The 15,143-nt window shown below is 48.2% G+C and overlaps 1 protein-coding gene across 2 annotated transcripts in view; it reads left to right on the top strand.

Annotated features, from left to right (window-relative positions):
* IGF1R (insulin like growth factor 1 receptor) overlaps positions 1–12,669 on the top strand; it is a 308,914-nt gene extending 296,245 nt beyond the window's left edge. For both annotated transcript variants that reach the window (XM_029237078.1, XM_029237079.1), the window contains one exon: positions 5,549–12,669. In XM_029237078.1, coding sequence (XP_029092911.1) covers positions 5,549–5,930 — 382 coding nt within the window. In that variant the 3' untranslated portion in view covers positions 5,931–12,669. The remainder of the gene's footprint in view (positions 1–5,548) is intronic.
* Positions 12,670–15,143: the final 2,474 nt, after the last annotated feature.

The following is a 15,143-nucleotide window of genomic DNA, read 5'->3' as shown; positions in this document are numbered from 1 at the left end:
GCGTCCTGGATCCCTCACCAACAGACTCCCTAGTACAGCCTCTTCAGACTTCAGGACCCAAAAATGGAAGAGATGCACATGGCCACTTAGTGCATTTTCTTGCCCCTGGTGGAAACTCTCCCTCTCTCCACCTGTGTCAGCTTTTTTTTATTGCAGTATAACATTACCCGAAACCTAACAGTTTAAGACAACAATAAGCATTTATTATCTCACAGAGTTTCTGGAGGTCAGGGATCCAGGAGCAGCTTAGCTGGCTGGCTCTGGCCGGGGGTCTCCTGAGGTCACAGTCTGGCTGGCAGCCAGGGCTGCAGTCATCTGAAGGCTTGACCAGGGCTGGGATCCACTTCCAAGATGCAGAACTCATGCCACCAGTTGCCACGTGAGGCCTCAGTTCCTCTGTGATGCTGCTTGAGTGTCGTCGTGACATGCAGCTGACTTCTTCTAGAGCAGGGCTCAGAAAACCTTTTCTCCAAAAGGACAGATAGTAAATATTTTCAGCTCTGTGGGCCCCTACGATCTCAACTGCAGCTACTCAACTCTGCTGTTGTACAAGAGCAGCCAGAGACATCACAGGAACAAGTGTGGCCGTGCTCCAAGAAAACTTTATTTCTGGATACTGAAATTTGAATTTCACATAGCTTTCATTTTGTCACAAAATATTATTCTTCTTTGATTTTTTTTAAACGATTTACAAATATAAAAGCCATCCTTAGCTCATAGGCCTTACAAAATTAGACAGCCGGCCAGATTTGGCCCGCGGGCCTAGAGCTTGACTTCCCTACCCCAGAGCAATTGCTCCCACAGCAGAGCAGAAGCCACAGTGTTCTTTGTGGCCTGGAAGTCACGCTCCACGGTGTCCACAACCTCATGTGGGCTACACGGGCAGCCTTATTTGATGTGGAAGGAGATTATGTGAGGCGTGGACACCAGGAAGTGAGGACCACTGGGGTGTCAGAGGCCAGCCACCACACCCTACTGATGACTGCCCCCCTCACAGGTGACTGCCCTGCACTTTGAACAGTGCGGCCACCGTATTCATTGTCAGCCCATTAGAAGAACAGCCTTCCTTCTGAGCAAAAATATAAGCAACGGAGTTTGAGGAGTGGTGCCCACTGAACTGGCCTGAGCGTGTCCGGTGCCAGAAGAGAGTCTAACACTAGAAGTGGTGGTGTTTTAGCAAGCGTAGAAACAGTCCAAGAAAGCAGGTGTGAGCTTTGTTCGTGTGGTTTGGGGGTGGTGGGAGGAGAGGTACTGTTTTTGAGCTTTCTCGTTGACTTGAACAAACATTGTCTCTGAGAAATTTGTGGGACTCTTGAACTTGATCTGCACCCAGGTGACTGGAGTTTTAATATTAATTTAATATGCCTGGGAAGCAACCCCCCCTGCCATGGGAAAGGCAGCATACTTCCTGTTCCCAGCATGGAGTGACAAGGAAATTTGCATGGAGAGGTTACTCTGGCATATTAAGTGTATAATTCAGGAGGCATTTCTGCCTCGCCATCTAGAACCCCCTTAGCAAATTTTTTCCCTTTCTAAGAAAAGAACAAAGTGAAAGGAGGCAAGTCAGTTTTATAAGGAGTGTCCGTATTGTCCTTGTGAATTTATTGATGAGCTTAGGTAAGGAAGACGTGTTCTGGGAGAGGGGTTCTTTTATTACAAAAAATGGAAGAATGGACTGTTGTTTCTCTCAGAGGAGAGGAGAGTCACTGAGCCCTCGGGAGTTGCCTAAAAGCCATCGTGGGCCGCCATGTGGGAGAGAGGTCGTGTGCTTCAGTTCCAGAGGTGTGAATGGCACCCATAGGGTAACAGGGGGCGGGTATGCAGTGGCTGCTGGTGGACCTCAGCTCAGCATCATTCCCCGGCGATGCCCGGGAGCTGATGAAAGTGGCTCTTCCCAAGTAGCCAACAGTCCTGATCCCCTCAATGGAACAGGGTGCACAACTTTAGAGGAAAGGTACCATGGTCCAGGCTGCAGAGTGTCTAGGCCCATGGGTCTCAACCCTGAGATTCAGTGTGAATCGATCAGCAAGTGGCATGAGACAGATTCGGCTTGTGGTTCAATGGTGGATCCGTATTTTAAACAGACAACAAAGCTTGTCCTTAACCTTCTCTTGCACACAGGTCTCCATACTCACACCACCAATGTCCTTGAGTCCCTCTGAGTGAGTGCTGACTGCTCCAGCCCAGAGCTGGGACTGTGGGGAGTGGTCTGCACCCTCAGCAAGTCCGGTGACTGGAAGGACTGGACCCTGATGCTGGGACACGGGCTGGAGCAGAGGTGCGCGCTGAGCGTGGGCCATGTTCTCTGCGGGTGGGACTTCGACAGTGTGACACACCAAGAGCCTCTGCCAGGGAGGCCTTCAGTGTGCAGTGTTCAGAAAGGAATTTGAACTTTTTAGCCCAGAGAGTCATCAGCTCACGGATGAGTCTGAAACAAACTCAGTAGACTTTGGTGGTTTTGCAGTTTTCAAACATGGTTTTCCCCGTTGCTGATTAAAGCCCCCACATTGTCGGGAATCCTGGGCCAGTTTTGTGGGAATCCAGTGCTTGAGTGGGATCCAAACAGTCAGGAATGGCACTCATGCCCAGTTAGCCCGCAGTGGACTTTTCGCTGGCGCACGGGCCCTGCCTTAGATCTCTGCCCCAAAACAGAGTAGCCTGGGGTGAGCGGTCAGGCAGGCCCCTGTCCCACTGCCCCTCCTGGCTGAGAAGTGGTCATAAGACAGTCTTGGCTGTTCAGGGCTGCCAGGAGGGGAGGAACGGGCGCAAATGAGCCCTGCAGGTCCTCTCTGGAATGCGGGCTCTTTGTCGTGAGTCCTCACCTGGACTGAGGCTGTGCCAGTGCTTAGGTGCTGGGCTGCCCTAGGCCGCTTGGCCCGTGCTTGCAGCCTGCCCGCACACAGCAGGGCCGGGGATGGGGAGGGGACAGTGAGCCGGATGAGACCATCACCCGGCCTCCGGGGTCACACCAGGGCAGCAGCTCCGTCTGGTCCTGCCCCTGCCCCAGGTGAAGGCTGCGTGCACGCACGCCTCCGATGCAGGCATTCAGTAAAGGACGACTCCAGCTCCCCGGAGCTGACCAGTTGTAAAAAACATGCTTTTTTAAAGAGGAGTTTTATCAGCTCATAAATCCTTCTAAAGTCTACTGGAAAGTTTTCTTGTGGAGATAGTGTAAACAAGGTCTTGAATCCCACAGAGTAAAAAGACTTCCTTTTATGGGCAGCAGTGGAAGGGCCGTGACTCTGGAATGATTTAAAAGTGGTGTCACGTGGTTTGTTTGTGCTGATGTCACTCACATGCCTCCCCTGCTGGTGGCACCTTCTCAGCCCCAGGCCAAGGGGCACGGAGCCAGGGCACATCACGTGTCCTTGGCCCTGGCTGTGCTTCTATTCAGGGATAAGTCAGTCGGCCAGAGAGGAAATTGCAGCCGAGCCCTGGAGAGGGATTTCATGTATTTATGGCCCTTTTTTCTTTGCGGGGGGGGGGGGCGGTTATGGAAGGAGGCTTGTTTGCCATGTGACCCAAGGACAAGCTGCCAGTTTATCTGCGAAGCCCGCAGGACACCTGTGATTGTCGGTGGACGGCCAGGAGAGGGAGAGCCTCCAGGCAGGACTGTGGTTTCTCTTGTTTAGGTTGAGAGAAAATTCCTCTTTCTGAGGTCGGTGGCATTCAAAGTGTAAAAACACCATTCACGAGAACTCCATCCCTGCACCACCCTCACTCGTTTGGGAACCTTGGACAAATTATTTAATCTCTTGGTACTTCCACTTCCTCATCTATAAAATGGGGCTATATTATGATACACACCTTCCCAGGCTCGTGAAGAGTAAAGCCATTTACACCCATAACACTACCGAGAGCGTTAATTAACTACCGTGTGGTTAGTGCTGTGACCTAGTGTAGGTGATTCAGTTGGGAGGGGAAAGAACTAGTCAGTCTTCATGTTTTGTCTAATTCTTTTTCCGCTAGAGCAGGGGTGACAAGCTTTTTCTGTAAAGGCCCACACGGTAAATATTTCGGGCTTGTAGGCCAAACCATCTCAACTGTTCAACTCGTAGTTGTGGTTTGAAAGCAGCCATAGATCATATGTAAACAAACAGTGTTTCTGTCCCAATAAAACTTGATTTACAAAAGCAGGCAGCAGGCCTCTTTCCCATTCCCACCCTCCCTCAAGGTCACATCCTCTTCCCTCTGACTTGACCTGACACCGTTTGACATGGGAGTTTTCCTGTCCCCACAGGCTTTCTCTCCTTGGAACTTTCCCTGGGGCCAGACTTAGGCAGTTGCTCTGTCTGTCAAGTGTCAGCCTGACAGAGGCCAGAAGCCAGTTTGGGGTGCTTTGAGCTTCCTAGATGTGGGTAGTTCCATTGGCCATTTTTATTGAAAACTATCTCATTAGCCAGAAGTTTTAAAACAAAACATAGAATAGAATTTTCTAGCGAGAACAGAAGTGGAAGGGAAGGCACTTTGGTCTTCTTGAGAAAGGACTGCTGGCCAGTCCCTTCTCGGAACCTTCTCCACACTCTGGCCAGCCTGGACCTTTGTTTAGCCACCTCCTTTGTGCGCCAGTGGTCTACTTGGCTGGACCGCTCTGCATTCCAGATTAATAAGAAGCACCTCTCCTCCTGCGGCCATTCTGAGCCTCGTCAGAGCCTGGGCCTTTCCTGGCTGTCCCGGCAGCACCCTGCTTTTCCGGTGCAGCCTCCTGCTCTGGGGGCTCAGGCCCGATGCCGGGTTGCTCCCTGTGGCCACATGACTCTGAGGGCTTCCCAGGGGCTGCAGCCCAGGTGCCCCCTCTGCCTGCCCCAGGCCTGTACAGGGACTCTGCCACCAGGCTCTCCCTGCTGGCTTGTTGGCATCTGGCTCAGGGCCCCCCTGGGCCTCTCATTGGGTTCAGGGCAGCCAGGCTCCCAGGCCGGCTCTGCCGCCCCAGGGCATGCAGTGAGCAGCCTGAGCCCTGGCGCCAGACGTGGGTCGTGCGCCCCTTCTGCCTTGCAGCCATGCTGCCTGGCACTGCCTGTCCTCAGTTCTCTGCCAGTGGTCCCCTGCCACCAGGAGGAAGAGTAGAAATAGCATGGGTGGAACTGAAGGAGAGATCACCGTGGGGAAAGCTGTGATCACTGCTCAGCCTTACTAGTGAGAAACCAGAGGTTTCTTGCATTCTAATTCTGTAGATAATGTTTAATCAGTGGTTGCAAGAGATGCTTCAAATAGAAAGCTGGTTTGTTTTTTATGTAAATAATACCTGTAATAGCAGACTTGTGTGGAACCTGTATTTGTCCTTCTCAGGAGGGAAGAGTTTGGGTTTTGTATCGTGGAGGGTCCTAGGTCTGGAGGAAGTGACTGCACTGGTGGATGTTAAGTCAGGAGAAGCTGAAGGCTACTTGTGCCATCAAGATAGAAAGCCAGAGGCCCAGACAGGCAGCAGAACTGCTTTGGCACACTTGCTGTACACGTGTAGGTGGGGAAGCCACAGCAAGTAGCCACAGGGCTGCTTGGCCACGGCCCCCTTCCAGGCTGGGCCCATCTCTGTCTGTCTTCCCCTCAGGTTTGAACTGATGCGCATGTGCTGGCAGTACAACCCCAAGATGAGGCCTTCCTTCCTGGAAATCATCAGCAGCATCAAGGACGAGATGGAGCCCGGCTTCCGGGAGGTCTCCTTCTACTACAGCGAGGAGAACAAGCCACCTGAGCCAGAGGAGCTGGACCTAGAGCCGGAGAACATGGAGAGTGTCCCCTTGGACCCCTCGGCATCCTCGTCCTCCCTGCCACTGCCCGACAGACACTCAGGACACAAGGCCGAGAACGGTCCGGGCCCTGGCGTGCTGGTCCTTCGAGCCAGCTTCGACGAGAGACAGCCTTATGCGCACATGAACGGGGGCCGCAAGAAGGAGCGGGCCTTGCCTCTGCCCCAGTCCTCGACCTGCTGATCCTGGATCCCGATCCGTGCAAACAGTAACGTGCGCACACGGCGGCGGGTGGGGGGGAGAGTTTTAACAATCTATTCACAGCCTCCTGTACCTCAGTGGATCTTCAGAACTGCCATTGCTGCCCACGGGAGACGGCTTCTCTGCAGTAAACACATTTGGGATGTTCCTTTTTTCAATATGCAAGCAGCTTTTTATTTCCCTACCCAAACCCTTAACTGACATGGGCCTTTAAGAACCTTAATGACAACACTTAATAGCAACAGAACACTTGAGAATCAAATCTCCTCTCTCTCCCTGTCTCTCTCTCCCTCTCTCTCACCTTTCTCTTTCTTTCTGCTTCATGATGGAAACACATTTGCTGCAAGCCCGACGCCCTTTGTATTGGATTGAGGCAACGTCTGTCCCTCCATGGCCCCCCTGAACACACCTGCCGGTCACCATAGGTCTTTATAAAACACGTTGAGACAGGATTTTTTAACCGTATCTTTAACATTTTTAGGGACATACGAAATTTACAAAGGGCCATCGTTCATCCAAGGTTGTTACCATGTTAACGCTGCCAAATTCTGCCAAAACCCCGAACCTTCTCCCTCACCGTCCCCGCACTGTTCTTTTGTTTCCAGAGGCCTGAGCGAGCATGGTAGCTAGTCACTCGTTAAGAGCCACGCTGGTGATGCTCTCCATCCGATCATCCCCTGGTGTTCTTTTCAAGTCTCACATTCACACAGGTCTGATTGCTTTTGACGAGGTTATTATTTGGGGGAACTGGACAGAATGAGACTTCCTCTCAGTGAAGATGGCTTCCCCGCTCCCCCTTCTGCACCCACACCTTCTAGCCCCCAGGAATTCTGGAGGAAACAGGTCCTGTCGGGAGCCTGGAAGACAGGCTTTGAGTAAAGGTCGTCCACGTGCCAGTCTCCTGTCCCCGCCCCAGCTCCCCACCTGGCCCCCAAGAACACAGATGGGAAGGGGTATCCAGGGCCTCAGCCCAACTGTTTATGCAAGTTTGCAAGGAAAGAAATTCAAATACCACAACAACAGTACGAAGAAAAGCAGTAAATGGATTCAAGCATTCTAAGCTTTGTTGACATTTTCTCTGTTACTAGGACTTCTTCATGGGTCTTACAGTTCTATGTTAGACCATGAAACATTTGCATACACATCGTCTTTAATGTCACTTTTATAACTTTTTTACGGTTCAGATATTCATCTATACGTCTGTACAGAAAAAAAAAAAAGCTGCTATTTTTTTTGTTCTTTATCTTTGTGGATTTAATCTATGAAAACCTTCAGGTCTACCCTCTTCCCTCTCTGCTCACTCCAAGAAACTTCTTATGCTTTGTACTAGAGTGCGTGACTTTCTTCCTCTTTTCCCAGTAATTGATACTTATATAACATAATTTGCCATGAACTGTTTGATGCCTTTTTATAAATACATACCCCTCCCCACTCCCCCTGCCCCATTAGTTCTATTCTACCCCATAGGCTCTGTGGGCACGAGGCTGGTGAGGGGAGCAGGTGGAGAGAAGGTGGGCGCCTGCCCTGGACCCTCTCTCCCCAGCCTGCTCTCACAGAGCATTTGAGTCTGTTACAGTGCAAGACATGATACAAACTCAGGTCAGAAAAAAAAGGTTAAATATTTCGCACATCCTTGTTCAGTGTTTATATTCATCACTGTTGAAAAGTCTCACCTTCTCTTTCCCTTGCCTTTGTTTTGGTTGTGACACACATATGTCTATTTTTTTAATTCTTGGGTACAGCAGCAGTTTTAACTGCAGGCACTAGGCCTGTGGATTACTGTTTTGTGTTTAATGGATATTTAACCCTCTTCCGTCCCACGGAAAACAGCTGCTGAGTCCAGGGGTGCAGCCGGGTGCGCTCCAGTGGGCCCGTCCGCGGCTTCCCGCCACCACCCTCCAGGGGACAGGAGCCCTGGCGCAGGCGCGCTGTTCCTCAGCCAGGAAGCCGCGTCCTCGGGGCCTGGGGGTCTTGTTTTGTTTAGTTTTTAGCACTTCTCACCAGAGTGATGACAGCACAAGAGTTGCTTCTGGGATGGAAATGTTTAAATTATGAGTAAGAACAAAGCTACAACATAGTGATTGCTAGTTGTGACTGGAGATTAAACACAAAAAAGAAAGTTTGTAGTGCTTTTTTGCTTGTCAGTAGTTTCAGTCCCACTATTTTCTCTAGTCTCTGTCCCATAGTTTTTCCCTTAAAAAAAAATGAAAAAAAGAAAAAATTAATTAAGAAGGTATTATATGTAGTTTTCTTTTAATTTATTTTGTGATACCAGTTTCAATCACTGTAGAGAAGCCCCCTTATGAATTTAAATACTGAGAAAAGGGTTTTTGTGTGTGTGTGTGTGTGTGTGTGTGTGTGTGTGTGTGTGTGTGTAAGACGGGACAGTTTTTGGGTTTTTGTTGGTTTTTTTTCCAAACATTTATCTACCTCACTCTTATTTTTTATATGTGTATATATAAAAAGAATACATCTCACATTTCTCAGCACCTGACAATATGCCGTTGATACTGGTAACCTCATCCACACCACAGGCCGTACACACCAGGTGACGCAGGGAGAGGCCAGGCTGTATTCCGGGGTCAAAGCAACACTAGCTCACCTCTCCACTCATTTCGAACAGCTCTCCTTTTTCTGCGACGTCTCATTTTGCGTCGCTTCTGTTGTTCTCCTGACTCGGTATCCCAAGAGGTGGAGAGGGGCCCGGCCCAGTTGTCTTGGAAACCAGCTACTTGGTGCAGATTGGGTGGCGGACAGGGAACAGCAGTGGTTTCCAGGTCTTGAGGACAGGCAGTGCTGGGGCCGGGGTCAGGTGGTGTCTCCTTAGGGCCCCCGTTGTCCCTGTGGCCGTAGGGTGGGTGCTGGGCTTCCGGCTAGGCTGGCTCAGCCCCTCGTGCAGCCGCTTGGGCGCCAAAAGCCCGCTCCGGGTTCCTGACCTGACGGCCAGTCTCACGTGGAATGTACGGAGAAGAGCCCCCTTCTCCCTCTCCGGGCAGTTCTCTCAACCTCGCCCTCACCTCCTCCCCAGGGGCAAACAAAGACGTACCAAACCTTCGGGCTGGAAGGGGCCAGCGGTGGGCGCCGTGCCCCCGCTGGGGCTGTGCCTCACCCCCTCATCCCGCAGTTCACGGGGTGGACGGCGCACCCCCTCCAGCAGCTGCTCTCACAGGCACTAGCGTTTTTTCTGGGAAACGCAGTGGGCGTCTCCCAAAGTGTGGCGGCTCCTTTACGGTCCCAGGACTGCAGTTACACTCAGGAGCTCTTCCCTCCTGCTAGAGCACCCCTCCTCTTTCCCAAGTCCCCTGGGATCTTAAGGTCATTGAGAAATAATGTTTGATCAGGGTTTCCCGCTTCCACACTGTAGGTGACCCCTTGGAATAGTGGCCTCTCCTCTCTTTTGCACATACCTACCGGTTTCCACAACTGGATTTCTACAGATCATTCAGCTGGTTATAAGGGTTTTGTTTAAACTGTCCGAGTTGTTGGTGTCACTTTTTGTTTTATGTAAGTGGTTTTCCTTTTAAGTAGAAAGAAAACACTAACAGTATAGTGCCCATCATAACAAATGCTTCAGAAACACTTAAATAAAAGAAAATTTTGCTTGTGTGATGGTGCAGTCATTTTACTGGACCAAACCACCCACCTTAACTATACCAAGGCATCATCTATCCACAGTTCTAGCCTAATTTTATGCTGATTTTCCCACCTCTTCTTGGTTTCCTCCTTTGTATGCTCCAAATAACTTAAGCTGAGTTGTGGCATTCTCCATGCAGCCTCCTGACAGCAGCTCACACTGCTTGAAGTGACGTGAACCACTGAGGCACATCATTGAACTGATGTGAGCATTAAAACATGATCACACACAGCCCTTCCCTGAGGCAGCAGGAGCTGGTGTATTCTGGAGACGTTGTTGAACTTCAGCTGGGTGAGACCCAGACCACCCCAGGACTCCCTTAGAGGATGTCCTGACTTTTGACACAGTTGGAATGTGCTTCCCCCTTGGAAGATAGAAGACCGTGTTCATGGCCGACACTGGCCTTTCCTTCCAGCCTGTTTCTTATGACGTGGAACAACATTTCAATGATAGAAAAAATGGTTATTGTGGAACTAAATGGCAAAATGCTTGGCATGAAGTGGTGTGTTTCAGTTGGGATAACAGATGTAAGAGCCAAGTATGACGCCAAATTCTAGGCCAGTTTGTTCCACCAAAACCTCTTTGTCAGCAGCCCACCTCTGCTGGCAGGTGGCTGCACGGGATGCAGGCCGCAGTTATGGCAAGGTCACACTTAGATCAGTGAGAAGGCTAGGATGCTTGGTCCAAGGTCCTCAGCTGTCACTGTTGGGTCCTCCAGCCAGACAGTGTCAAAGGCAACTCCTTTTCAAAACACAGGCGCCCTCCAGTTGACAGTAAAGCTCCATGGTATGCCTTGGCCCATTCCAGCAGTCCCAGTAATGCATTTAAGGTTTGGGGTTTGTTCTTTTGTTAATGGTACTTTTGTGTTTGTTGGCTGTCTTTTCATTTCCTGGGCTAAGCAGCATTGGGAGATATGGACCAGAGATCCACTCTTTAAGAACCAGTGATGAAAATCAAACTTTCTTACTCCACTCTGACATAGTTGGTGGTACCAATGAGAACTTCAAGAGAGGATGTTGTTTAGATTGAACCTCTGTTGCCAGAGATGCTGAAGATACAGACCTTGGACAGGCCAGAGGGTTTCGTTTTTGGCCTCCAGCTTAGATGACTAGTTGGTCATTTAGAGAAAAAGCAGATGCACACGCCTTGATGGTGGAATGATAAGGCAGCAGGAAACCATTCTAACAGGGATCATGAATGACGTGGAGAGAGGAAGCACGAGCAGAAGGTACAGGGCTTGGAAGAAGTGTGGGCTGTGCTTGGAACTTGATGGTTTCTGAAGGTATCAGACCACATCAAGGCTCAACAGTCATCCATGGGCATTTGGTTTCAACAGATAAACCTAACATCCTACTTTGGAAACTGTTACTGCGGAGTTCAGTCAAATTGTTCCAAGAACGCAAACTGCATCTCACCTGTCAGGTGTCAGTTCTGGGGCATGACTTTAGGGTTTTGTTTTATTTTGTTTCTGCAAGAACATAATGATCGCTCATCTGTATGTCCATGTTTGTGTGTGTCCACATCTTTCTGGTAAACATCGTTGTAATTAGTCACTCATTAGCGTTTTCAATAGGGCTCTTAAGTCCAGTAGATTACGGGTAGTCAGTTGACGAAGATCTGGTTTACAAGAACTAATTAAATGTTTCATTGCATTTTTGTAAGAACATAGAATAATTTTATAAAATGTTTGTAGTTTATAATTGCTGAGAATAATTTAAAGACACTTTTTTTCTCTGTGTGTGCAAATGTGTGTTTGTGATCCATTTTTTTAGGACACCTGTTTACTAGCTAGCTTTACAATATGCCAAAAAAGGATTTTTCCCTGACCCAAGCCGTAGTTCACCCTCTTTCCCCCCATGTTTTGTGCCCTAGTTTATAACAAAGGAATGATGATGATTTAAGAAGTAGTTCTGTATCTTCAGTATCTTGGTCTTCCAGAACCCTCTGGTTGGGCAGGGGATCATCTTTTACTGGTCATTTCCCTTTGGAGTGTAGCTACTTTAACAGACTGAAAGAACCTCACTGGCCAAGGAAACAGCAGAGGTGTTGCAGCCCAGTGGTGCCATGGCACCTTCGGCACCTGGTTGGGTCGGTTTGGTAGTTGTACTGTTATACAATGCCTTGAGATGGAAGGACTCCATTGCGTAGCTAATGGTTTTCACAGTGAGCACAGCGTACAGACTTATCACACAAAAGATGGTAATTCTGGTGCACGCAGGCCATTTGCTTACATGCCTCATATCATGATTAATGCTTTGCTATAACAAGGAAGAGACCCTATTTATTTTTATTTAAGGCAGAACACCGAACATAGATTTTTTTTCAGTACAAAACAAATTCTTTTTAATAAAAACTATACACACACCAGATTTTTTTAAGTTTGACTCCATTTCCTCTAGCTCCCAGTGGGTTATTGGCCATGTCAACACAACCCCACAAAATCCCCATCATTGGCAACGTTTGGGTGTTTTGCTCTACATGGGAGAAAGATCCAGAAACAATTTGGGTTTTGTTTGCAACTTTTCATTTGGATGTTTGGCGTTGCACAGACACATCCACAGGTGGAGTAGATGCTTGGCAAAAACACCTGTCTGCTTTCTAAGCCAGTGAGGTTGAGGTGAGAGGTTTGCCAGAGTTTGTCTACCTCTGGGACAAAAAAAAAAAAAAAAAAAAAAAATCAAACCAGAAGGCGCGATGGAATGGATGCATCGCAAATAATGCATTTTCTGAGTTTTCTTGTTTAAATAAAAAAAAAAGTTTTTAAAAAAAAGTAAAAAAAAAAAAAGGTAATAACATGGCCAATTTGTTACATAAAATGACTTTCTGTGTATAAATTATTCCTAAAAAAATTCCTCTGTTTATATAAAAAATCAGTAGATGAAAAAAATTTCAAAAGGTTTTTTTGTATATTCTGTTGTAAGAATTTATTCCTGTTACTGCGATATACTCTGGATTCTTTATGGAAAAAAAAGAAACTGTCTATTTTGAATGGCTGAAGCTAAGGCAACTTTAGTTTCTCTTACTCTGCTTTTTTGTAGTAGTTAAAGTACTACATGGTTTAAGTTAAATAAAAGAATTCCGTATGCATTTTTGGTCTCTGATTTTGCCCCATCCTCCACCCCTTCTGGAAGAATAACCACACTTCTGAGCAGGGAAGCTGAGCTACGTGTGGCATGTGTGTTCACACATATCGCTGGGAGGTGTTCTGCATGAAGGCTTCGCTCTATTTCTGACAGCTGAACCTTCTCGGCATGCAAATTGCTGGTGAACAGGGAAGCTATTCTGTTTCTCACTCCATTAAATCAGCCAGAAGAACATTTGAATACATAAAATATAGAAATCTGTACTTGATTTTTGAATGATGTGTAGACTTTTCTGCTGACATAAGTCAGGGCAGGTTTGATCTGGGTGACTCTGGGGCAAAGGACTTTCTGCACATTTTCATGTCCTTGTCGGTCACCTCCTCAGAGGGCGCAGGTGAGGCCATAGACACGCACACAGGATGCAGCTCCCTGGCGCTGCTCAGAAATGTTAGTTACTTTCCAGCCAGCGAGCTTGGCCTGCCCCAGGGACTCTACAATCTGGGCATCGTTATCTTTGCCAGGGGAAATGGTTATGGTAGGAAGTGTGAATACATGTTCTAAGGAAACAAGCTGTACATGTTCTAGAATCAAACCTGAGACACATCAGGAAGACAAGCTCATCATTCATTAAACTTTGATCATGGGAAATTATACTCCAGTAATAAAATCAGGCTACCGGACAAAGCGCTAATTAGCAAGGTGTAGGCAGCAGAAGTAAATGAAAGGCCATGCTTACTAAAGACCTGGTGAGTCTCAAATACTTGGACCTAAAAACAAAAAAGAGGGGACTCTCAAGCTTGGCATTGCCCCGGGGTTTTGCTTACCATTGTCACGGAGTGCCTGGCACTCAGGGGACCCTTACTAGATGACCGATGACTAACAGGCTCATTTCTGAGGCTTGGGTGGGTGTCTGGGCTCTAGTGGGGAGAACACAGGAGCCCAGCAGGATTCCCACCTTCCCCGGTGGGTGATGCCGTGCTTCCAGGCTGTGGAGGCGCAGTCTGCACCTGTCCTCAGCCAGAGGAGCAGCAGTTTCTTCTGAGGATGAAGGTGCTGGGTCTTTAGAAGTGTTAGACCCTCTCCCCACCATGCCACTGCTTAAGGCCACAATCCAGCAGGGCTATTTCCATATTTACCCTCACAGGTCCAGCAACAAGCCCACATTCAGCAAAGTTTCCTCTCATCACTGATGGACTTTCACATCCATTCTCTCACCAGATCTTCACAACAACTCTGCAAAGGAAGGATTTTTATTACTCTGTTTTACAGATGAGCAAACACGCAGATGTGTCCAAGACCCCCAGCTATTAAATGACCAACCCAGGGCTCAGCCTTTTGAAGCTGTGTCAGCTTTCAAACTGTCTCAGAACTGCTGCGTATCAGCCATAACTAAACAGACCCCAGTGTGTATCAGCGGGGGATGGCAGGCCACTTAGCCCAGGATGTGAACTGGGCCTCTGGGGTTCTCCCTAAAAAACCTTGGAGGCCACAGAGGGGAGATGACAGGGACGTTCATCAAGAGGGAGCTCTGGGCCTCCAACTGGATGACATCTAAGAGTTTGCTTGGCGCCAAGCCATACGCATTTTACAATCTGAAATAACACTGGAGCCGGGTCCCAGAGGACGCCTGCTTGCCACCGTCCTGAGACAGAAGCTAAAATAAGGGGGTGTCCAGGGCTCTGGGTAGCAGGTGTTTGCCTACAACTACAGAAGGCTCTCCACATTAACAGCCGTGCAGCAGGACCTGTGCTTGCTGGCCAGACCATCCCACCCCACTTGCTGCCTTTGATCTGATACAGTAGGACTTTGATTTTTATGGCAAGTGAGCCAGTTTCATTTGCAAAGGGGTCCTGTAAAGACTATGACAAATGCACAAGTGTGCTGGAGGGCTAATGGCAAAGTGAGTTCCTTTGCCCAGTTCCTTTGTTATTAAGGTGCAGCTGCTTTTTCTTACAGTGAATAAACCTGGGTACTAAGTGACGATTTTTTTTTAATGGAATTAAGTGGAAAATGATAGCTGTGAGCATACCAACATAAGAAGAAATTTCCCAGAGCTTAGCCACCTTCAAGCTCTTTCTCCAAAATACAGTGTTGCTAATGGGGTTCCCAATGGAAATTTGCCCCCAGAAAACACTGGACAAGTAAAACCTTGTTGTGAACAGCTTAGAACCGTGTCATAAAGGCAAAATGAAAGATGAAAAGGGGAGGTTCTGTTTCTTAAAAGGTAGGGATAACACTGACCATGGCAGAGAAGCTAAACCCAGCTATTAACCTTTGCTTTAGGACCAAACACTACTGGGGGAATGTAAAGTGATACAGCTGCCATGGAAAGCAGTATAGCAGCTCCTCCAAAAAAGTAAACATAGAATTACCTTATGATCCAGCAGTACACACACATTTACACACACACCAGGATTCTAACAGATATTTGCACACCAGTGTTCATAGTAGTAGTATTCAAAATAACCAAAAGGTAAA

The sequence above is a fragment of the Monodon monoceros genome, unplaced genomic scaffold, assembly GCF_005190385.1.
Source record: "Monodon monoceros isolate NGI ecotype Baffin Bay Population unplaced genomic scaffold, NGI_Narwhal_1 Super_Scaffold_21, whole genome shotgun sequence".
NCBI lineage: Eukaryota > Metazoa > Chordata > Mammalia > Artiodactyla > Monodontidae > Monodon > Monodon monoceros.
Note: the sequence above shows the minus strand (reverse complement) of the source record. Positions and strands in the feature narration are given on the sequence as shown.